The sequence below is a fragment of the Myotis lucifugus genome, unplaced genomic scaffold (genome assembly GCF_000147115.1).
Source record: "Myotis lucifugus unplaced genomic scaffold, Myoluc2.0 scaffold_586, whole genome shotgun sequence".
In the NCBI taxonomy this organism is placed as follows: Eukaryota; Metazoa; Chordata; class Mammalia; order Chiroptera; family Vespertilionidae; genus Myotis; species Myotis lucifugus.
The window spans coordinates 319,621-343,950 of NW_005871634.1; the positions used below are offsets into that span (position 1 = coordinate 319,621).

The 24,330-nt window shown below is 51.7% G+C and overlaps 1 protein-coding gene across 1 annotated transcript in view; it reads left to right on the forward strand.

Moving 5' to 3' along the window:
• Nucleotides 1-24,330, forward strand: part of KIF26B (kinesin family member 26B) — a 178,433-nt gene that overhangs the window by 22,217 nt on the left and 131,886 nt on the right. Inside the window, exon 3 of the mRNA XM_014446939.1 lies at nucleotides 14,694-14,860. Within this exon, the coding sequence (XP_014302425.1) occupies nucleotides 14,694-14,860 (167 nt within the window). The remainder of the gene's footprint in view (nucleotides 1-14,693; nucleotides 14,861-24,330) is intronic.

The following is a 24,330-nucleotide window of genomic DNA, read 5'->3' on the forward strand; positions in this document are numbered from 1 at the left end:
GCAAACCCGAGAAACATTTTAAAATGAAAAAAAAGATATCTGGCTTCTCATTTTCCAAGGGTGCAGTTTTATATAGAAGGGACCGCTCGGTGGTCTGTGTGTAAGAGGCTCAGGGGCTCTGATTGGCTGGGAGAGAGGTCAGATGGGTAACTTTCTAACTTACCTCTGATAACTCTTGACATAGACTTTTTTGTTGTTGTTGTTACTCTAAGTATTTCTCCTTTCACCTAGTGTAGTTTCCCTTTACCTATTTTACTATGAATCATTGACAGAAGAAATGGACTTTAGAGGTGACATGATTTTAATACTTTTTCGTTTATGGTATCTATAGTTTGTAGATTCTGAGTTTACAGTGTCTGGCTCATGGTATCTAGTAACTAGTATCTAGTTTATAGTGTCTGTTAGAACACATGCAGGTTGCCTTGTGGCTCCCTTTATATTTCTGTTGGACAGTGCGATCTAGAAGGAAAGGAAATGCAAGCCAAAGTCCCAACTCATTTAGTGAATGTGAGGGTACGTTCCTGTGGAAATCCGGTGAGTCCCCATGTTTTGGGGGTGTTTATTAAGCTTCTTTAATTAAATCTACTGTAAACCTGCTCCAAGGTCCCAGCTGGGACGAGAATTGGATCTTTTTGTTTGCTTAGAATTCTAAGAAAATACTGAACTCATTTAAAAAGTGATTCGTTTTTAAAAGTTTCGGAAAAAGCTTCCCTTTTACTGAGACTGGAGGTGTGATTGATAGCGAGTCCTTAAGAGGCTAGAGAACTGTGAGACATTTCCAGAAATCTCGGAAAGGACCTTCCTGGCCTCACGGAGAGGCAGCCAGGGAGACGTAAGGGCCCTGGGAAGCCACGGATCAGCCATAGGCTCTGTGTTCGCACCTTCCCTCCAGCAAACGAAAATATTGGCAAAGATAAAATTTTTATTCCTAAGTGTCTATAACCGGATTTATGGGTGTAACTTGCTGGGTGTTATTGCCTGTGTAAACCCACGTAACTGTGCACGTAAAGCATGTTTTTATTAGTTCCGACATAAAGTTTTTATGATAATGGCAAACAAAGGGCCAATTTGGTTTAGCTGAGTTTGTTCTTATGACTCCGCTTTGGAGAGATAAGCAACAGTGCAAATACCAGCAGGCGACAGGGAGAAGGTCGGGCTCCCAGGCCGGGGCGCCTGGCCCCATGGGCCACCGAGGTTGGAGGCTGCCTGCTGGGAAGCCCCCAAGGCCTGGCCAGAAGGTAATAGGGTGCAGCTGGGGGGGGGGTGGTGGCTGCCATTAGCTTTCAAGTCGGTTGTTGAGCAGTTATATACCCAGTTGGTCACTGTGGCGTATTCAAATTTAGTTTCTGAAAAGGCCTGCATAGCTGCTATTGAAAGAACTCCCACATACTGGATTTCAGCTGGAGACGTACAGAGAAAAGAGGTTCAAGTGGCTATTGTGGGCCATCTCCCACTCTGGGAGTTAGACAAAGCGCACACAGAACAAAGTTCCTTTAACGGGGTGCCTTCATCTGAGTCCCTCCTGTCTGCGGGTTGGCAGGCTCGAGGGATGCAGAGCGAGCCCGCGCCTCTTGTTCCCACCACCGCCTTTTCATGTTTGACCCTTGAATGTGGCAAATGATCCCCACGGTGACCTGGATCGGAGGGGAGTTTTTCTAGAATTTGAAGATAAGGCGGCTTTCAGACAAACGGCATTTTCCTTCCCAAACGACTCGTTAAAAGTTGATAGTAACTCTGTAATCCAAAGCAAGTATGATTCCTGAACCAAAAAAATTTAAAATTCCGGAGACAGGATTTGACGCATGTAAATCTACTTAGGGGACAGTAACATGAAATAGTTTAAGTTGAGTGAGGCTGGAAAATGAAGGATGCGGTTATCAGAGATAGGCAACAATGAGGACTATCTTAGAAAGCAATCAACCGAGACAGCAGGCAAGCCTGGGACACGCTAGGTTCACGCTGGGCTAAGGTCTGTCTGGGACATTGGTGCAACGACAGCTGGGTGGGTAGAGAGCTGCACTGGCCTAGATTGTAGACATGGGGAGTAGTTGTGCATCAAGATCCTGTGTGAGCAGAGTTCTCGTCCAGGCATCTGGTATACCTCTCCCTCAGTAGAGCTACACGAGAGTCACTCTGGACAGCCGGCTACTTGGATTGACCTGAAAGGTCTCTACAGAAGGAAGGACCTTCCAGAACTTCTAGCAGCCTCACTTTGGGGACGCGTTCCCCGATCCAACCTGAGGTTCTTGAGTCTGTGTATTTCTTCAGGAGACATGTTTACCGGTTTTCAACTGCGTCTTCGTATGTTTGGCAAGTTGTTTCTTAACATTCTTTCCCCCAGGGGAGGCATAGTCATTCTTTCTCAGAGACACCGCTGGAGCAGAATTCCTCTCCTAAAATTTTTATTGATTTTATTGGGATGACACTGGTTAATAAAATTATATAGGGTTCAAGTGTCCAGTTCTATAAAACATCATCTGTATATTGTGTGTTCACCACCCAATGCCAAGTCTCCGTCCATCACTGTTTATTCCCCCTTTATCCTCTTCTACCTCCCCCATCCCCTTCCCTTCTGATAATCACCATGCTGTTGTTTGCTGGAAGGACAATTCTGGTGTGTGTGTGTGTGTGTGTGTGTGTGTATATGTGTGTGTATGTATGTATGTGTGTGTGTGTGTGTGTGTGTGTGTGTGTGTATGTGCACTTACTTAGACTCTGGGGAAATAACAACCGACTAACTTTTAAGCCAACTGTGAAATGAGTGTACGTTGTCCTGCTCTGGCTGACAGTTTACGAATGTGCTGGTGGTAAGCCCCATAGAAAGTCAAATAGTAGAGTGTCCCCCACTTCCTCCACGGGGGTGACTTGGAGTAGTAACAGTGCTCCAAAGGCAAGCCTTGTTTCTGCCTTCACGGAACCGACCTTCCAAAATGGAGATGGTGCTGTCCATGCGGACAAGGGGAACTAACGTCCTGTGTCTTCTCAGTTGGTCTTGAACGTTGTAGATGTTGGCCACCATGTCTTTCTGAGATGGCCTGGTGGACGCCACGCTCTGGATCCAGACCTGGCTCTTCCTCCCTGTGGAAGTTCTGTAGACGTCACATTCCTTGTGTTAAGGGCAGATTCGTGGTTTGGGGAGTTGAGGAAGATGACAGACTTCACTGAGATTTGATGTTGCTCTTTCTTGAGGCTTCTAAGGGAATAATTCCATTTAGGGGAATTGCAACAAGACTGACTCGTTAATACAGTTTAGAGTCTTTTAACTCAGCATTGGATGAATAGCTTTTCAAGTGTGTATGAAAGGCAAGAATCCCAAAAGATCGGTTCTGTTTTCAAGAGCAGACCCCAGGGACTCAAGGTCTGCAACAAAAGGGCAGATATGGAAGAGAGGAAGCCCAGGTCCAACTGTGTTTGAGAATAGAGCGCGCTGGCCGGGGTCCCTGAGGGGGCAGGGCCTGCCAATCTTGCTGGCTCTGGTTTGTCAGGGAGGGGAATCTAGTCAGATTGCTCACAATAAGCTCGTTGGCATTGACTTTGCTGGGCCTGACCCACATTATAAAGTTCTAACAAGTGGAAAGTATAGCCGAGCTTTGGGAAAAGCCATAGCCTGTACAATAGAAGAAAAATCCCAACATCTTAAGTGAACGGAGGAGAAACTTGAGCGGGATCACCAAGTAAAGAAATCAGGACACTGATGGAATGTTACAGCCACAGCAGAGAAAGAAAGTAGAATATTCATTTAGTGAAGACATAATGAGATTATACAATTCCCCGGTGCCAACTCACAGAAAATCCTCGTCTCTTCGCTAATTATGTTCAAAGCAAGGGGGTGCTGAGAGACTATACAGACGTGAGGAATCTGACAACAGCAAAATTAATTTTAGAATTCGGTTTTACAACTTACGAGGCCCAAGATTTTAAAATATCCCTAAATTTGAGAATTCAGGGTTAAGGAAGGATTTAAGGACTATCCAAACATTATTAACCTTCTAAAGCATTCTCAATGTCAATTTTACTAGTGAGAGAGGCAATGAAAACACACATATGTAAGTAAGTGTATTTCATTAATAATCTGAATTAACTGGGTGAACCGATTTAGAAAACCATCAACTGTGAGTCCGCCCTGGGTCAGTGACAGGGGACAGGCCGGTCCTGAACGGGATGAGGACCCAGAGTTGCCCAGTGAGCAGCCCTGCTGAGCTGGTCACTGAATTCTGGACAGTAGGGACAATATGAAGTTTTCTTTAAAAAATATTTTTATTGATTTCAGAGAGGAAGGGAGAGGGAGAGAAACATCAGTGATGAGAGTGAATCATTGATCAGCTGCCTCCTGCATGCCCCCCACTGGGGATCAAACCCGCAACCCAGGCATGTGCCCTTGACTGGGAATCGAACCGTGACCTCCTGGTTCATAGGTCCATGCTCAACCACTGAGCCACACCGGCCGGGCGAGACAATGTGAAGTTTAAATGGCCAGCTTTATAGAGTGAGTGGTCCCCAACTCAGACGGAATAGGCAGAGGAACAATCCCAAACCCCTTCCCGAGATGATGGGCGGTCAGCCCGCCAAGGTTTGCCTCCTCCTGTGCAGGTTTCCAGTGAGGCTGCGAAGCCTTGGTCTTGAGCCGGAAGCCGCTGTTCTTTGTGGAGAACGATGCTCGTGAGTGTGTGTATTTATTATTCTTGATGCCAAAGCCCTGATTTTGGGAGCTAAGTTGCAGCGAGGTTAATCCACTTTATTAAGGCCCCACAGCTGGCCACTTGGCTAGAACCGGGCCCCTGGCTTATGGCCAAACCACAGGCGCTCTTTCTGTATTCCAGATTTGCAGTCATTTTGGAATCCGCCCTCGTTCCTGCTGCTAGTTTCTAATACGCATAAGTAAGCCCTGCAATTGGCAGGCTGTGCCACAAACGAGGTGTGTGATTTTGGACAACTCGCCTCCCCATCCGGGCCACGTCCCTTCATGTGGACACGTGAACGTTGGCCTAGAATACACCTAAGGACTTTTCCGGCTCCATTAAAAGGTGGTTTTGGATGGTGTAGCATGTGGCGTTTCTGCAGCTGGTAACCAGGAGAGCAGAGACGTGAGATCAGGCAAAGCCGGGACCACGGAAGTCCGTGCGTCGCTGTGGAGCCGCCAGCGGACCCCTAAACTCAGTTCCTTGTTCCCCGTCCGAGTTCTTCGACAATGTCGGAGAATGTTGTTGTCTTCTTTGATGTGTTTGTGTAAAGTCCAGACAAACGTTCAATCAGGGACACACTCTAAAGATGATCAGGAGTATTTCTAAACGCCCCTGCGTTATATTTGGTCGTGACATGAGGAACCACAGGACCCATTCAGCTACGTCACCCCACTTCACCCCAGACAGTCTGAGCTCCCCCAGCTGGGGAGTCAGGGCTAAGAGAGTCCCTCGTGCTGTCATCCACCAAGCCAGGCCCAGACGTGGTTCTCACCATTCAATGCAACATTGACTGAGGCCGAAGCATGGTCCACCCTTTGCTGGGCACTGGGATCGCACTGGTATTCCATTTGGTCCAGCCCGTTTCCAGTCTGACTGTCTGTCCTGTGAGGCTGTGGTTTGGAGCTGCCAGGGTGGAGCAGGATGAATCCTACCATCTGGAGCCAGGCTCAGTGCAGCCCGGCTCAGTGCAGCCAGGCTCAGTGCTGTAGCCGCCGTAAAGGTCCCACACAGGGACTGTTCTCAGGGCTCCTGCTGCCGGGGCTCCAGCAGCTGCTGGCCTCGCCCTTCTGCCTTATATGGGCTACCATCCCAGCATCCTGAGGGGTGCATGCGTGTGTATGTGTGCGCATTGTGTGCATGTGTGTGAGTGCATGCCTTTGCTTCCCCAGTCTTGCCCAGAATGCAAGGTTGCTTTTGCCTCTAGCAGACTGGCCATTCTGCAGACTGGAGGTGGGTCCCTCAGAGCCAAGAATGGTCTACAGGTCCCTCTTGACTTTTTCATAAGAGCAGAATTAAAAGGAGGAAGTAAGATGCCCACAAGGAATGCATATTTAAGATTCCAGGCCACAACGCACCGCTGGTTTTCTGGAAAGTTTTCCAAGCGTTAGCCAAGACTCAGGTGAAGGCCTGTGCCATGTGCCCTGGGAAGGGCCTGCTTCTTCAAGATGCATGACCATGTCCTCTACAGACAAACAGCCGGCTGAGCAGGGACGGAAAGGGCCATGCGCCGTGAGAGGATTAACTGCTGCATCAGCTCCAGCGAATCTGATGTGCAGCCCCTGTAGGAAACAGTGCCATTCTGCAAGGGTGACCTCACGCAGGGATTCAGGAATTCAAAAGTTCCAAGCCCCTTTCTTCAAAGGTTAGGAGTATTTTTCTTAATGGAAAAGGGAGAGAGTGGCTCTGTTTTGTGCCCTGGGTCTTCAGATTTCTTTATCTTCCAGGCCTTGGGTTCAGAGTTTAGCGGAGACTCCTGTCTAGTACCAGGGGCTCCTGGGCCGGCAGTGGGCCCTCAGTCTCTGGCTGGCTTCTCTCCTGGGAGCCCTGGGCCTAGGGTCCCTTGTCCAATGTTCCAGAGGATTCCAGCTCCCCACCTGTGGCTCTCACCCACTCACACTCATGCTGGCCAAGAGGGACAATCACTGGTCTTCTCCCCCTTGTTAAATCTTTTTATGTAAATTTCTTTTTGTTTTTCTCTCTTTTTTCTCCCCCTTTCTCCTGTTTCTCTCTGTTTCCCTGGGTCCCTGTGCTTGCCTTTTCTTGCCGCCACGCAGTCACATGTCTCCCCGCTATACCGAATTACATATATGCTGAAATATGTTATTTTTGTTGAATACAGCTTTAGGCACCCCAGTCATAGTTTTTTAAATCAGGTGAAAATAACCTGTTTCTTAAAATCAAACAAACTCCAGCAATCCCAATTCAGCTAAATGAAGTTCATTTTTATTTGCATCTATTTGTTAAGTAGTGTATTAATTGATGTATTTATTGGATATATTCCATATCTAAACTCTGTGCTGTGCTGGTGATACTGAGGTGAGCAAAACCCAGTCTATTGTTTTTTTTTTAATTTATCTTTATTGATGAAAGTGTTACAGACGTCCCCTTTGTGTGTTTTTTCCCCCATTGACACCCTCCTCCCCTCCTAAGCCTTCGCCACACTACTGTCTGCGTCCATGAGCCATGCATATATGCGTACAAGTTCCCCGGTCAATCTCCCCTCCCCCCACCCCCCACCGTCCCTCTGAAATTCATCAGTCTGTTCATGGTTCTAGATCTCTGGATCCATTTTGCTCATTAGATTCCACATATGAGTGAGATCGTGTGATACTTATTTCTCTGACTGCCCAGTCCCTATTGTCACAGGGCTGGCCATGGTTAGGCAGAGAGACCAGTGTCATCAGTTACAAGACAAACAACTGCTCTTCTAGCCTAAGGACAGGGCTGGGGACACACGGAGGGTTGGCCCTGACCGTCAGTATGGGGACGGGTGCTCAGGGCACGCCTTCTTGGGCCCTGGCTCTTGGCTGAGTGTCTGGGGGTGGGGAGCAATGGGAACCTTCCCCCATAGAAGAGCAGCCCCCAGTCACCCATACAGGACTAATGGGGTCAGTCCGCCTGGCCTTGGGAGTCGCCCCTGGTGTGCTGACCCTGAGGTCAAGGTTGGGCTGATAAGGGTTGTGATTTCCTCTTGACTCCTCAGTCTCAGTTCGCTCAGTTGCAAGCTGAACATGAGATCAGTTACACAAGATTCAGACCACTTCATTTTAGTTTCATTCGATTATAAAAATCACAAAGCACTTGGATAGAGTGAGCTCTTTGTGCACATTGAGAAATTATTCAAATAACCGTGTTCTCTGCTCTTTATCAAATCTTTTGTTGTCCCTGTTCTGAGTGGGAGCCAGAGTGGAAGCGCTGTATTGGGGCCAGGTACACCCAAGGACAGAAACCACGGCCGGCAGCATTTCCTGTTCCAAGGCTTTCCATGCAAGGAGTTGAAGCTGTTATTTGATAATAATGGTGCCTACTTCATAGGGTTTTTATCAGGATTAAGTATGACAGGACATAGGCAAAGCTCACCTGATGTCGTTCCTCAAAATCATGTCAGCTGGACTCCTTGTGTCATTAACATGTCATTGAACATGTCACCACAACCACCCCGCAAAATGGCATTGAGGATTAAATATTAACATTATTGGGATTCAACGTGTCTGCCGGGTGAAGTTAAATGCACACGTAGAAATACTGCAGGCTCGATGGGACGGCTTTAGCATTTGTCAAAAGATACTCTGTACAAGAATATTTGAGCCTTGGGCTGCCCTCTTGGAATGAAGGAATCTCAGGGCAGGGGCCAGAACAGAAGTGTCAGTGGTCCTTGCTTCATCCTGCAGCTCAGTCCTTTCTGAGGCCTGTGGGTGGCCCTGCCCCTTTACCTTCTAGCAACACAGAGAAGGAAAGAAAACAGCCATCAGTCGGAGGGGCCCGATCGAGCCCCGATAAGGGGCCTCCTGCAATGGAGCTGCCTCTGCTGTTTGCAGAGGCTCATCCCACAGGGCAGACTGGGTGGCGGTGCGGCTGTAAATCCAGGTGGAGGAGAGGAGGGCCTCGCGGTCCCTCACCGGCCTGGTGTGCAGAATTCTCTTCTGCAAGAGGTCACTGAGTCAAATGCTATGGCTGGATAATTTTATGGCTGCTAATAAAATTTATAGCCGAAGCAAGCTGAGATAATAAGGGTAATCAGGCACCCAGCCCTGGGACAGGAGAATCCCGCCTGGGCCCCTTGGTGCTGGCCGGGGGCCGGGCAGCAGGGGGTGTCTGTCTGTCTGACCCCTCAAGGCCAGTGGCAGAGGCTCTGAGCCCCTGGGAGCTGCGAGGACTGGGCCAGGCCCGGGGGGAAGCTGCAAGCTAGGTGGTAACTGCTGTGCTTGGGGGCAGCAGGCCAAGAGCCACTGGAAAATTATCTGTGGTATTTATTTAATTAAAAAATGTTTTTAATCTTCACCTGAGGATATTTTCCCATTGATTTTCAGGAAGAGTGGAAAAGAGAGGGAAAAACAGAGAGAGGCATCGATGTGAGAGAAACACGTCGACTGGTTGCCTCCTGCACGCTTCCTGACCAGGGCCTGGGCCGGGTCGAGGAGCCTGCAACTGATGTACCTGCCCTTGACCGGAATCGAACCTGGGACCCTTCAGTCTGCAGGCCGACGCTCTATCCACTGAGCCAAACCGGTTAGGGTTCTGTCCTATTCAAATGCCTAACAGCAATCAGTGAGCTTAAGAAAGGATCAGAACCAATGAGTTCTGGAATACTGAATTGTGGAAAGCAGGTTAACCGACTGCTTGGCATGATGTGACTTGGCATGACTCGGCTCGGTGTGACTCGGCTCGGTGTGACTCGGCTCAGTGTGACGTGGCTCAGTGTGACGTGGCTCGGTGTGACGTGGCTCGGTGTGACTCGGCTCGGTGTGACTCGGCTCGGGTGTGACGTGGCTCGGTGTGATGTGGGGCTGGGGCACCCTGACCTGCCCAGGCTCTGCAGAAAAGGAGGTTGTCCGGCCTCCCGACTTCCCAGTGCTTCCCCCTCGAGTGGGGTGTTTCTTTCGTTTCTGTGCCTGTGAAGAGAACATAGCATAACTCAGGAAAGGAAGCCTTCTGGCCCCAGAAGGAGTGGTACCAAAGCAAACGCTGTGTGCCGTGCTTGCTAAGGCAGGAGCCCTTTGTGCGAAGTGCAGGCTGCCAGGGGGTGGGGAGGAGGGGATACTGGGGGAGGGGGAATAGCGAGGGAAGGGGGGAAAGCGGAGCCTGCTCTGTGCCATCATAGCCGGTGTGGACGTGACCCTGAGAGGGGATTGCCGCATCTTCCTGCAGCCAGAGCTAAGACTCAGATAGGAAGATAAAAAAAGCTGGGGTGCACTTACATCTCTGAACACTATGCAGCAGCAAAAAAGAAGGATCTCTTACCCTTTGAGACAGCATGGAGGGACCTGGAGAGTATTATGCTAAGTGAAACAAGCCAGTCAGAGAAAGACAAGTGTCACATGATCTCTCTCATATGTGGAAGATAAAGACCAAAATAAACTGATGAGAAAAATAGATCCAGAGACATAACAGCATAGAACAGACTGGAATCTCAGGGAAAGCAGGGGAGGGCGGGTGGAGAGAGATTAATGGGTGAACTTATATGCATACTAGAGGCCTGGTGCATGAAATTCGTGCACGAATAGAGTCCCCAGGCCTGGCTGGTAATCAGGGCCGATCGGGGCCTTCCAGCTGCCAGCCAGGGCCTTTCTTCCACCGCTCCCATCTGCTGGCTGGGGCCTTCTTTTGTTCTGAACGCCCCTGGTGGTCAGCGCACATCATAGCAGGCGATCAAACTCCTGGTTGGTCGAACTCACCAGGGGACAATTTGCATATTAGCCTTTTATTATATAGGATAGGCATAGCCCATAGACACAGACAATAGGGTGATGAAGGCCTGGGGCAGGGGCAGGCTAGAAGGGGTCAATGGGGAAAGGAAAGGGGGCATCTGTAATACTTTCAACAATAAAGATAAATTATTAAAGTGTGGCATAAAGATAAATTATTAAAGTGTGGCCTGGATGCTGCACGGAGCGGATGTCTTTCTGTGCACATCAGCATCCCCGTGGCTGACGTGTGGGGCGTTGGCATGAGCAGTGCACTTGGTTTGATCTTTGGTTTGGGAATACATTTTTTATCTTTTTTGTTGGCAGATATGCTTCCCTAGTTTATATTCCACATGGGCTGTTTGAGAGTGTACCCTGGCGTCCTAAGTGCTCGACAGCCGACAGTGTAGCTGCATCCCATGACTGTACCGAGGGTTACCTTTCCTGAGAGAATTATAAATTGGTTTGTGCGCGGAAATATTTATTGAGCACCCACTGTTTGCACAACCATGAGAACATTAAGTAATAGTGTCAGTGATCAGTACAATAAAAGAGATGTCCCCAAACAGTGAGACGGTGACTGCCTGAGAGAAAATGCTGTTACACGTTAGCTCCTGGGATTCGGGGTCAGCACGTGATTAAATGTGGTTGGAGACGGAGCAGGATGCACCTGTTGCCCGTGGGTGCCTCTGCGCAGGAAATGGATGCTGCCGGTCCCGGCCGCCTCGGCAGAGCTGGAGGAGGCGGCTTTCTGGGTCAGGAATGCCATTTGAGACGGACCCCACCCGGAGACGCTGGCAGCTCAGAGCCGCTGGCAGCAGGGGGTTAGAGGCCAATGGCTCACAGACTGCCATTCGAGACGTGGAAGCGACCTGGCTTGTGAGAGCCAGACATCTTTTGTCTTGACTCTGTGGGCAAGCGCATCGCCAAACGGAAGATTTTTCTATTTCTTTGGGGATGAATTTACAGCTCCTCATACTGAACGATGAGAGCAAATGTGTATGTGGTTGAAGATGTGGAGCTGGCTTTGTCTGTGAGGTCTGTGAAGAGCAGCCTCCGTGCACATGAGCGATAGCTGGGGCTCTCATGCATGCTGAGGGCCCACATGGACAAGCACACATGTGCACAAACACACATGCACAAGCACACATGTGCAAACGCACATGCACAAGCACACATGTGCAAACACATGCACACAAAAGCTCAAAGCACACATGTGAAAACACATGCACAAATGCACATGCTCAGAGCACACATGCGCACACACATGCACACACGTGTACAACATATGTGAAAATACACATGAGCGCACACATGTGTGAACACACATGTGCACGCTCTCCGTGGTGTTTTGAAAGTAACAGATACCATTGCTTCAGTGAACTGGTTCTGAGGAGCCGAGTGGAGAGCTACAGGCAGGTTTTAATCAGAACTAAACCCAGAAAACCCTGCGCTGAGACATCTAGTCCCCCTCCCCCTAGTCTGTGAGTAGGACCCGCCGGCAGGGTTCAGCCGGCTGCACACACACCATCAGAGGAATAGAGTTCCCACCGGAGCCTCAGTTTCCCAATGTGTTAGCTGGAGGTTTTCACACCTGAATCTCCTCAGGGACCGTCGTGTATTTGTCACGTTGTCGTGAGAGAGGACCCTGATCCAGAGCGGCCTGAGGAGCAGAGGCCAAGCCTCGTCCTCTGTACACGGGCTCCCGCTGTGGACTCTGTGCTGCAGCAGGTGCTCGGCTCCTGTGGATGTGGGAGGGGCCGAGAGCAGCCCTGGGACAGGAAGTGGTCCTGGGGGGCGGGGAGGAGGGGAACTGGACTGAGGGGTGGAGTGCAGAATGGAGATAGTCTCAGAGTTAAATAAACCGGGTCCACCAGCCCTGGCTCTCCCACTCCCTGTCCCTGGGTAAGTGGCCCCATCTTCCTGCCCATCAGCTGCCTCAGGGGGAAATGGTTAAATCTTAGAACCCAGCTTCCACAGGTGACACCTGAGGGCTCTGTGGGGCCCACCCAGCCCATCCGCCAGCCCCGCGCGTTGGCCCCCACGTGGCCTGGGAGCAGGAGGTGGGGCCGCTGAGCGGCTGGGCAGGGCCAGGGAGCTTGGGGGCTGGTCTCCCCAGCCTCGGAGCAGCCCATGCTTTCGGGCTGACTTACACACAGCAGGGCCTGGGCCGGAGCTGGCAGCCGCAGCCAGCCCCTCGCGACGCTTTTGAGGGGCGTGAGCTTGGGCCACAGGTTTGAGAGGCCGCAGCCGCGACATGAAATGCGCCGCCAGGAGAATGCTGCTCCTGGGAGGGGTGTGCCACCACGGGCGGGGGCAGCGACAGAGCCTGGGGTGGGAGTGACATGGAGGGATCACGCCTCAGATCTTTTAAGGACTGTGGTGTCTGCCCCCACGTCACTCAGAGAGCCGGCCCTGAGGCGGGGAGACTGAGTCACGGTGAGGCCGAGGCGTGTGGCAGCGTCTCACGCACACGTGTTGTAGGACTGACCGGGGGCTGCAGCTGGTGGCCCGGGTCTGTTTCCTCCAGAAGCAGGTGGGAGGTGACCCAGGTTCAGCCCCTCCTCCTCCTCCGGCCCCCGCGCCCAGGGCGGGCCTCAAGCTGCCCCCCACGGACACTGGACTGTTTTGTGGTGACGACGCGTGATGGCCATATCTTCACCCCCCGGTTGTTTCAGGGGTCCCTGCGGGAGAGTGGCAGTGGTAGAGGGGAGCCCACCGCAGCGGGCAGCGGAGGCAGCCCAGGGAGAGGTGGCCGGTCCCTGCCCTGGGCAGCGCCTGGCTGAGCCCGGGACGTGCTCCAGGCACCGCGGCCTCTGCTGCCTCCACTTGCTCTCTCATGTGGGTCGGGTTTCCTTACAGCGCATTGAGTGAATGAGGAGGAGAAAGTGTGTGTGGGCAGAATTTCAGCTGCTCAATGCCGAGGCTTTCCGAGTAAGCGCGTGAATTTAAGCCAAGTGTCAGGTCGGCGGGGCTCAGAGTAATGGCTGTTCGGCCAGTAATGAAAAGTGCAAATGCGTTTGGTTCCAAAGGGTAACAAATGGGACTCTCCCCGTCTGCTCGGTCACAAAGTGGAAACTGCCCCCTGTCCTCGCTCTATTGCACTTGCATTTTCTAGGCAATTAGAAGCGCTGTCCACTCAGCTTTAAGAACTTGGAGCTGGCTGCAGGTTCTTTTTTTTTTTTTAATCCTCACCCCAGGATATTTTTTCCATTGATTTCTAGAGAGTGGAAGGGAGGGAGGAGGCAGAGAGAGAGGGGGGGAGAGAGAGAGAGAGGGAAACATTGATGTGAGAAAGACACATTAATTGGTTACCTCCCCAGGGCTGGGGAACCTGCAACCGAGGTACATGCCCTTGACCGCAAATCTAACCCCCAACTCTTTGGTCCACAGGCCGATGCTCTAACCACTGAGCAACCGGCCAGGGCTGTCTGGAGACACTTTTTTTGAACTAAAGTTTCCCCTTTTTAAAACAATTTTTGATTTTTACAAATAGACCCAAGTTTTAATGTCACAGGTTTTCGAAATAGCACACTAGACTTGCCCGCATTATTATTCCATTTGTCATGGGATTAGCACTTTCCTGGAGTAGATTTCTGCACAAGTGTCTCATTGTGCCCAGAAGTACAGCTCTTCATAGCATATGATGTGGATCTAGGCAACACGGACCCAGCCCCAGCGGCTAGAACTTCTGTTATGAAGGCAGTGATTGCAAATAAAACGGGAGCCATTTATCTTAATGATCCAGGAGGAAAATGAAATGATCTCACCCTCCCCGTGAACCCCCCTGAAATTCATGGCGACTCTGTCTATTTTTATGAGCTTTTTGAAGTCATCTGCGTGCCGACTGCCTACAGCAAACAACAAGTGATGCTTTAATTCCTTATGCCCGGCATTAGCAGGCTCACGTCTCCCTTAACAGAATGATGCCTTTGCCCCCCTCGTCTGTTGGAGAGCGTTTGGGGCCACTCCTGGTAAGACACTAGCCGGCACTGGTCCATGGCACCGGCCTGGTCTTGGGCTGCAAACAGTGCGGATAATGGTTCATGCTCTCCCCTCCAAATGCAGGGGAGACAGACATAATGGAAACTTACAATGTCAGCAGGTGATTTTATTCCATTATTCTGAACGCAAGTGAGGAGGCATCCTGGCTAAAATGCTGAGAAATGGCCTTGGAGGAGCCCCGAGCACCCTGTATGCTGTGTGATGGGGGGATGTGCTCCTTTCCCTCCCCGCCCCCCCGCACCCCCCGCCCCCGACGCTGTCAGTGGTGGTCAGGGCACGTGGCGAGCCCCAGTAATGAGCTCTGTGTCCGTTTCCTCCTCAGATCTCCCAGCTGATGACAGAGACGGGCCGGGAGGGCCTGTCCGAAGCTGCGCTGAATCGCTACAATGCAGACAAGCCGTCCTCCTCCGGCACCCCGGCCTCGCAGGGCTCCTGTGTGGCCACTGAGACCTCCACGGGCACCTCTGTGGCCGCGTCCTTCTTCGCAAGGTAAGAGAGGTTTCCAGAGCCTCGGTTCTCTCAGATTAACCGTCTGGTTAGCCTCTCACGTGGGCCAATGCCGATAAAACACTAGGAGGAGTCCTGGCTGGTGTGGCTCAGTAGGTTGGGTATCCCTGTGCACTGAAAGGTCACTGTTTGATTCTCAGTCAGGGCACAAACTGGGGTTGTGGGCTTGATCTCGTGTAGGGGGCGTGCATGAGGCAGCCAATCAGATAATCTGATGTTTTACTCTCACATCAATGTTTCATTCGCTCTCTCCCTTCCTCTCACTCTAAGAATCTATAAAAAAAATAGCTATATATATAAAAGCCTAAGCGACCAAATGATCAACCAACCAGTTGACAGGTTGCTATGATACGCACTGACCACCAGGGGGCAGACACTCAATGCAGGAGCTGCCCCCTGGTGGTCAGTGTGCTCCCACAATGGGAGCGTCGCTCAACCAGAAGCTGGGCTCACGGCTGGTGAGCGCAGCTGCTGTGGCACGAGCCTCTCCCACCTCCATGGCAGTGCTACTGAGCGGTGGTGGCAGCAGGCGCAGAGGGGCCGGGATGCAGGGAAGCGGCGCCTGGCCCCAGCTCGGGCTCCTCCCTGGCCGCCTGCCACTTCTCGCACTGCTACATCCTGAGGCTGAAACCGGCAGTTCGACATCCCCCAAGGGGTCCTGGATTGCGAGAGGGCGCAGGCCAGGCTGAGGGACCCCACCAGTGCACGAATCTGTGCACCGGGCCTCTAGTTGAAAATAAAACACTAGGGAGAGTTTGGGGCCATTCTCTGACCTCACCCTTTAGGACAGGACTCTCCACCTCAGCACTGTGGGCATCTTGGGCCAGATCCTTCTGGGTTGTGGGGACCGTCCTGTGCGTCGGAGGGTGAGTAGCAGCTCCTGGCCTCCGCTCACTGCATCCCTATGGCACCTTCCCCATCGCACACGTCCCCTGGGTGCTGAGAACCACGGCTCTGAGAACACGTGGCTGTAAGGGTGCTATTGCGTGGGGTAAGGGCCTTCGTGGGTGCAGCCCTGTGGCCGGCGTGTCCAGATTTATCTTCTTATCACAGAAGGAGCTGCTTAAGCATGAACAGTGTAGAGATGGCAGTTTTCTTCCTGCTTGAGGGACCGCTGGTAGTCACCAAATACCGCCCAGCTAATCTTAGAAACTGAAAGCACGAGGAACAAAAGAGAAAGGCATTTCAGCCATGTTCTCTGCCTAATTTAGCAACTTGGTGGAGACAGGGCCACAGACTGGGGACAGCTGGGAGTCTGACCTCAGTCCCCCGATCTTATGAATGAGGAAACTGGGGACCCGCCCCCTGAACCTGGGGGTTCATTCGCAGCAAAGCCGGAGACAGAAACCGATTCCTCTGCTATTTTTTCCCCTCTGCAGCTCATTCTTTATTTGGTTCTTGGAACTTAACCTTAGAAAACTTGTCCTGCCTCAGATTGCTAAGCTCCCGACATTGAAATAAATAGGAAATCAGATGACCCTTGGGTTCCAGGGGTCCTCAGTTCCAGGTCTGCCTCAGTTTCCTCCTGTGTAAAGCGAGGAGGACACCCACTCCTAGGGCTGCTCTGAAGATTGCGATGAGTGTGGTACAAAGGACTATGCAGATGTTAATTCAGAATGGACGTAGCTAGCATGTCAGTAGGGGAATGTTGGATGGCTTTTCCCGTTACCCTCATGAATGGTAACATCGAAAGCACGGACGTGAGGAAGGGGCTCAGGTTGCGAGAGGAGGGTCGGAGGGCTGATACCCGGGGTTAAGATGCAGGCCAGGCAGCACGCAGGCTTGTGGAAGACTGGCTTTGAGGTCCCGATTATACCGTGGTGCCATGTTTATTGTCCTATGAGCAATCGGGCCAACTTGTATGCACGGGGAGTAACAGGAAACATGTGCAGCCACCATCCATGGGGGCCATCGTGCTGGCTCTGTGTGGACATGGATTCCTGTGTTGTTGGGACCTTTGGATGGGCTCGCTGGGAGGCCATGTCCGTGCCATTCAGGGAGGGAATAGAGAGATGGAACGGAGTATGAGGAAACGCCACAGCACAGAGGACCCCAGGACCTGGGCAGGCCATCGGAACCATCCAGAGGGGAGGTGACTGGAGTGTTGAGGAACCTGGAAGCCTCCTCCTGTAGGCTCAGTCCGGGGAAGTGTCCTCAGCTGCCCTGGGGCCAGCATTAAGAGAGATGTGGTTGGTTCTGTAGATCACCCAACCGTGTGGGCAAAGGCTGAATAACACCTAGTGATGGCAGGGAGATAGCTCCCAGGTCAGCAGGCAGGCGAACTCGCTCACCAGGCAAACTGTCCCGGAGAGAGCGAGGTCCCCGTCCCTGGGGGAGGTCACGCTTGCATTGGAGGGCGACCTGGCCTCGCTGGGGAGAGAACAGGCCGTGCTTAGCTGGGGGGTGATCTCCAGAGCCCCTCCTCACCTGAAGTTCTTTGAATGGGAAGAGCCTTCAGGTCAGAGTTCACCCACAGCTTTTTTTCCCCACTGTGTTGACTGACAAACCCCAGAGGAGGATTTGAAGCAGGAGAAGCGAGGGGTTGAGGCTCCCGATGGGAGTGTCTAGGGAGAACAGGTACTTCCTGCCGCCGGACAACCCACAGCATCTCCGGCGCCAGGGCATGGCTGTCGGACTGAGATCCCTGGGAACATCGAGGGCCGGACAAATGCGTGCTGGGGGCCAGCTTTCAGGGTCACCCGGGAGGACTTGCACACAGGCAAGCGAGCATCAGCGGACGGAAGGGCAGATGGTGGCAGGCCGGTCCCGAGACTTGCTCGTACAGCCAGGGGCGAGTGGGGACACTGCATGAACCCAGGGCGGCTGGGCCGGAGATGGCGGCTGGGGGGCCCTGCAGGGAGTTAGCGGTGAACTGAGATGGGACTCGTGGTTTCAGAAGCCCAGCGGCTGTGGTGTGAGCGTGCGCAGAGCTGGACACATCCCCAGGGCGGCCTGGATCGTCATTTCATCGAGGGAGATGCTAATAGCACTCGGGCTTTCGTGGCGCAAGGCGTTAAAAGCCCATGGATTGTCAAGGGTTTACAGTGCATAGTTGCAGGGGTGGGGGGAAGTACCGCGTGAGAAAGAATAATTCTTCATGTAGGTACATACATGTAGAGAGTGGAGCACAAGTAGGGTTACAGTTGTGAGTATGCAAAACACGGAGTTTATTCTTGAATTATTATTTATTAACTAGAGCCCTGATGCACGAAATTCGTGCAAAGGGCTCGGCCCTCGCAGCCCTGTTTTGTCCGGAAGGTCACTCCACTGTTCGGCCATCTGGACTAATTAGCATATTACGCTTTTATTATTATAGATTGTTGTATTGTTTTACTTATGAACAACTGTAAACCTATGTTTGCCCTGCACTGTATATAACACACACACACACACACACACACACACACACACACACACACGTACATTCATTCCCCCTCACCCCCTACCCTGCTGTTCTTGTCAATCCCTCTGGGCTATGTCACTCCCAAGGAGTGAGGCAGCATTCTAACCCCACCCCCGTCCCTGATGGGGCCTAAGCAGAAGATGGAGTGTCTTGCTCATGGTCAAGAGACAGAACCAGGGATGCCTCCTTGGACCCCCTAGGTCAGGGGTCCTCAAACTTTTTAAACAGGGGCCAGTTCACTGTCCCTCAGACCGTTGGAGGGCCGGACTATAGTTTAAAAAAAAACTATGAACAAATTCCTATGCACACTGCACATATCTTATTTTGAAGTAAAAAAACAAAACGGGAACAAATACAATATTTGTATTTGCATGTGGCCCGCGGGCCGTAGTTTGAGGACCCCTGCCCTAGGTCCACGGGATATGACGGCAACCTGAGCGCGTCCAGCGCTTTCTGTTCTGGCTGAAGCAGCGCCGTGTGCGGCAGCTTTGGATGCGGGTGAATCTGGATCCGTCGCTGGAGCCCAAACCGGAGCCCTTCAGCCACTGTGGGCTGATGCTGAAGAACAGGGCGTCCTTCCGCACAGGGTGTGGGGGCAGGGTCAGCGCCTACGCCTCAAGCCCGTGCTCACCACTGTCCAGTGCCTTCTGCTACCGGGCGGTGGAAGCGCAGTACCCCAGTTTGCTTTTCAGAGCGATGGGTAGAGGTCGGGGTGGACCCTGTTGCATTTCAGAGATTTAACGTCTATAAAATAAGAATTCCAGTCCTGAAAAAGGAATGATGCTTTTGGCCAGGGCCACCCCAGGTGTGGTCTGTGGTCTGTGGATGGCGGCCGGGCCGACAGTGACTGGTCTGTGATGAGGGGCAGAAGTGGAAAGGAGGCATTTAGGAACTTCGGGAGCAGGTGACAGAGTGACTTTATGTCTGTGGAACCTAAGAACTGAAAAGTGGGGTTGAGCTCTGACCCATGTGACTCAGTGGGTTGGTTGGGCTTCCTCCTGGGCTCCGAAAAGTTACTGGTTCAATTCCGGGTCAAGGGCACATGCCCAGTTGCCGGCTCCATCCCCAGTAGGGGGTGTGCAGGAGGCAGCCTATAGATGTTCCCTCTCACATTTATGTTTTTTTTTTCTCTCTCTCTCATCCCCTCTCCCTTCCTCACTCTCTAAAAAAAAAATTGATAAAAAATATTTTTTTAAACTTACATTTTGAATATAACTAGAAATTCTTCATCACAATCTGAGAAGCACTGCTTTAGAAAGCAGTGAAGCCCAAAGCACTGTCTCCTGCTTCTCTCCCCAGAATTTCTTCCCCTCCCCGAATTTCTTTATGAATTTAAATCTCAGCATATTGGTAAACTACCTTTGCTTCAGGATTACTGTGCCCAATTGCTGGAAAAACACGTTATTTTGAGGGGAAATAGACTAACACTGGCGTAGTAAAAATAACACTAAAAATGTTAATGGTAATCCAACAAGGATGTTGACACAATTGGTCAACAAGTTGGTTAACGATCGTGTTGGCTTTGAACTCTTCAAAGGCATGTCCTTTGCATGATTCCCATGTTACTATGAAGTGGTGCATGAAGTAGGTGTGATGCAATTTTCCCATTTGTTGACGGTTAATTTTGGATAAAGATTTCATTATGTACTCAGCCTTAAAGATACGAAGTTGTAGGCCAAGGCAGTGGGGACTTTATTTTTATTTGAAGAGCCGTGAACAAATCCTGGGTTGTGCACAGCATTGCCTTGAACCCTGGTCCACAAGGCCAGACGCCTCTTTCAGATGATCTCATCTCTTCGCATTGATGTTCTTTCCCAAATAACCATTGAAAACCGCGTTGTTGTTGTTTTCATTCATGGAGCCAATGAACCTCTGGAGGATTTTCATCGACAGGGGTTGAAAAATGGTGAGAACTGCCCACTATCACAGGCACTACAAAGAGACGAGTTCCGCGTGGAGACATGTAGAACCCTGCCCGGCTGTGGCGCTAGTGAGCACGTGTGGGTTCGGTCCAGTCTGCAGACACCACTGCCTAGTGGGATAGTGTTTGCTTCCAGCCGTTATGTTTGTAAGTCCATTACTTTTTATCAAATTCAAGTCAGATTTTCAAGCAAAATTATTTAAGGGCATTTTTGATTATCAGTGGTTTGTTTGTTAAGTTTCCTATATTCTTAGTGTAAATAAATGCCTTTAAAACCGGTTTCCCTAGGTTTTGGTTCATTCAGATGACTCAGTGCCTTCAAATCCTCGCCTCTTTGTCCGGTTGCTCATTATGTGGTCCGTCACTTTAGTTAGAGCGTCTACCTCTTTCTCTCTTCCTTTCTGTTCTTCAAGAACAGGGTTATTTTGTGCTTCCTTCTTCAAGATTGTATCTCTTACACAGTTTTTTACTGTTGATGAAAAATACCTCCGTCCGTGGGTTTGGAATTTCTGGGTGAATTTGGTGTTCACCTCACTGACCGGTTGCTCTGAAATTCACTCCGTGGGACCCATTTGCTGTTTTCTCCTTCCCACTTGCCAAGCTGTCCCTCATTTCCTTCCCCCAACCCCTTCAGCTCCTTGACTTTGTCCCAAATTCACTGTTTTCTTAGGGATGTTACTATATTTCTGTCCATCTCTCTCTCTCGTGTGATTCCTTCTATCTTTGGTTTTTGATGGCTCCTATGTTACCTAACGGCCGTCTCCAAGCCCCTGGAGCACATGGCTGGCGCCATGACTGACCTGATTGGTGACCCACTGAGACCAGAGGTTGTGGCGGCAGTAAAACCAGGACCCGCTCAGGTTCCTGGGGTCAGGAGCTCAGCTGAGCCCAGCGGGTGGACCCTGGCCTCTGAGGCCCCTGCTTAGGTCGAGGTCGCTCCACGCCTCACCCCTGGTGGGACCTGTCTCAGTGCTGTGTACCCAGGGGCTGCGGTGTCCACAGGGGAGGTCCTGCCTGGAAACCATTTCCACGTTCCTGCCCACAGCCAGCTCCGTGGGGCCTGGTACACCGGTTACGGCAAATGCTTTTCTGATAGAATCTGTACAGCGAAGGCTTTCCTGAGTCCCTGGCAAGTTCGCACACAGCAGGAGTGCCTGGTTCCGTGCTAGGAGTGTATTAAGTCCAGGAAGGATGAGGAGGGGCGTGAAACTGCTCCTGGTCCTCTGGTTCTTCCATCAGGTACAGTTCCCTCCAGGGAAGCTCACGTCTTCCCATTATAAAGACACCGACGATTATGACCAGAGGAAAGCCATGCCGTGCCCACCACAGCTGGTCTCGGGCGACCTCGGAGGTGGGAAATGGGGTGGGTGCACGAGACCTGACTCACCTGCCAGTCACTGTGGAGAGAGGCAGCGTTTCCGCCTTGTCTTACAGAACGGAAGTCACTTTCTAACACTGTGTCCGTTGTGATAAAATGATGCCTCTACAGAACAAAACAAACAAAACAAAATACAACCAAACAAACAAAACAAACAAAGCAAAACAAAGCAATGTCAGCGCTTCAGGAGCTCACTTTGTGGAGCTTCTCTGTATCGTTATGTCCTTCCTGCTTCTGGTTTTGTTGTTATTGAAGCACCTTGCACCTACCCTGTGTCTACCCTGCCCCTTCCCTCTCGCCAGCGTCCCACTCTGACTGGTGTCTTTTGTTCCCTTTGCCTCATCACGCACCCTCCCCCCCGCCAGCTCCCGCCCTAGTCCAGGCTTCCACAGAAGAGGAGCTTTTCCTGAGCTCCTATGGGACCTCATGTTTGGGCCGACGTGTAGAATTAGGGGACAAGGGCAATAGTTGAAGGAGCGGGTCGGCAAGTGGGGCTTCCATGTGGCTGCCGCTCTGCTGGCTGGGCCCAGTGCCCCCTGCTGGGCTCCATCCACCCAGATGGGCATCTTTTCTCAGTTGTGCAAAGGTACAGCCTGGGCTCCCGTTACACCAACTGTCCCTGCCCCTTCCCTGGTGGCCAGGCAGCGGCCGGCGTGATCTTTGAAGGCCTGAGCGGGAGGCCAACCCCCACCCTCTGGGCCTCCCGCTTGTTTATTTCTGGCAGGTCACACCTTTACTTTTCTTGGAAAAGACTCCATGGACTTCTCAGAAAACAAGGGACTCTTTCTCATGTGCATGGGTGAAGCGAACGTTTAGGAATCATAGTTAGTGTAGGAATATAGTTTCGCTGGAACGCACAGCAGTCACAGTATGAAAGGAAAACATTGAGAGGCACATGTGTATTTAGTGCCATCGGATTACAAGGGCCCCCAGAAAGTTTCAGGTGTTTATGGAACAAAGAGGTAGATCTTTGCCCAGCTCAGTGGTTGAGAGTCGTCCTGTGAACCAGGAGATCACGGTTTGATTCCCGGTCAGGGCACATGCTCAGGTTGTGGGCTCAATCCCCAGTAGGGAGTGTGCAGGAGGCAGCCGATCCATGATTCTCTCTCATTCATGTCTCTCTCTCCCTCTCTCTTTCTCTCTCCCTCCCTCCCTCCTTCCCTCCCTCCCTCCTTCCCTCCCTCCCTTCCTCTCTGAAATCAATAAAAATATATTTAAACTAGAGGCCTGGTGCACGAAATTCCACACCCCCCCACCTGTGCCCACTCTCAATCCAGGACCTCTTGGGGGATGTCTAACTATGGGGCTGGCCCTGCCCCCTCCCCCATTGCCACTGCCAGTCACCTTCCTCTCGGGAGGCAGATGCTCAACACAGGAGGCAGCTCCTGCATTGAGTGTCTGTGCCCTGGTGGTCAGTGCACATCATAGCAACTGGTTGTTCCGCCGGTGGTTCTGCCATTGGGTCGATTTGCATATTAAGGTTTTATTATATAGGGTAAAAGGGGGTAAATCCTTGATGGCTTATGAGAGGCAGCAGTGGTGCTGAAGGAAAAGTGGCCTAATTCAGTGTCTGCACTGTTATCCTTTATGTTCAAAAAATAAATTCTAAAACTCTCCACATAGAGAACCGAACCCCACGGCCCCCAGGACTATTCTCTTTGGGGCTGTGCCGACCAGAACAGAGCGGCATTCATGGCCGGTCCATGCCGTCCTGGCTGGTGATCTGTCCTAGAGAAAATGGCCAGTGTCTGCAGCCCCCTCCCCATCTCCCGCTGCAGGGGGTGTGTGAAACGGGGCATTTTCTGATTAAACAAGCCCTTTGTCCGACTAATGGCTGGTTGGGGTGTTGGCAGTCAGCTCACAGCATCTGGGAGTCATTTGCACAGCGTTGCCTCGGTTGGAACCCAGTTCCTGCCTTGGTGTGGATGTTTGAAGGCAGAGGGAGCCTGAGGGACCCAGCGATTGCTGTCCGGTGTCCCCAGGGCTGGGCGTTTCCGTTCTTAGTGACACTTTGAATGTCTTCTTGACTGATGTGGGTGGGGGTGGGGAAGAGGGTATTGGGCAAAGCCAAGGAAAGGCGGTGGCCTGTGGTGGGATCCAGACTTTGCCACGGCCACGCTGGCGTCTGGCAAGTCACCGAGCCTCTCTGAGCCTCAGTTTCTTCTACCGGATGGCGATCACCATGTCTTCTTCCCAGGACTGGGGGAGGGTTAAATGCATGGCAACAGTTCTATGCAAAGTCCATCTAAATCCTAGAGCTGATTGAAGAGGAGGCTTCTTCAGGAGGAGGGAATCGGCCCTCAGTGGGAAATCCACGAGTTCTCAGCGTGGTCTCTTGAGTAGAGGACTTGTCAAGCTGCCTTTGCAGCGTGTTCACCTGGCACTTCGTAACCTGCCTCGACAACCTGGGCCTCTGTGGCCAGGTGCAGGGCAAGCATATGCCTCGAGGACAGAGGCACCGACATGGGGCGAAGAAGACACTCAGCCCTGAAAGCCTCAGCTAGACAGAGCCAGGCGCCCCTGGTGGTGGGAAACGGTAGTGACCTACACAGAGAGAAACTCCGCCCTCCCCAGCGGGGCTTCCGTGTGCAACTCTAAACCTCTTGAAAGGCCTTATTTTGTAGCTTTATGCCCTAGAAAAACTTTCACACAATCAGGGAGACAGCGAGGGAAAGGGAGGAGCACCTAGGAATGCTGCTACCACATGGCTTGGTGGTGACTCAAGAGCAGGGAGCTGGGATTCGGCCATG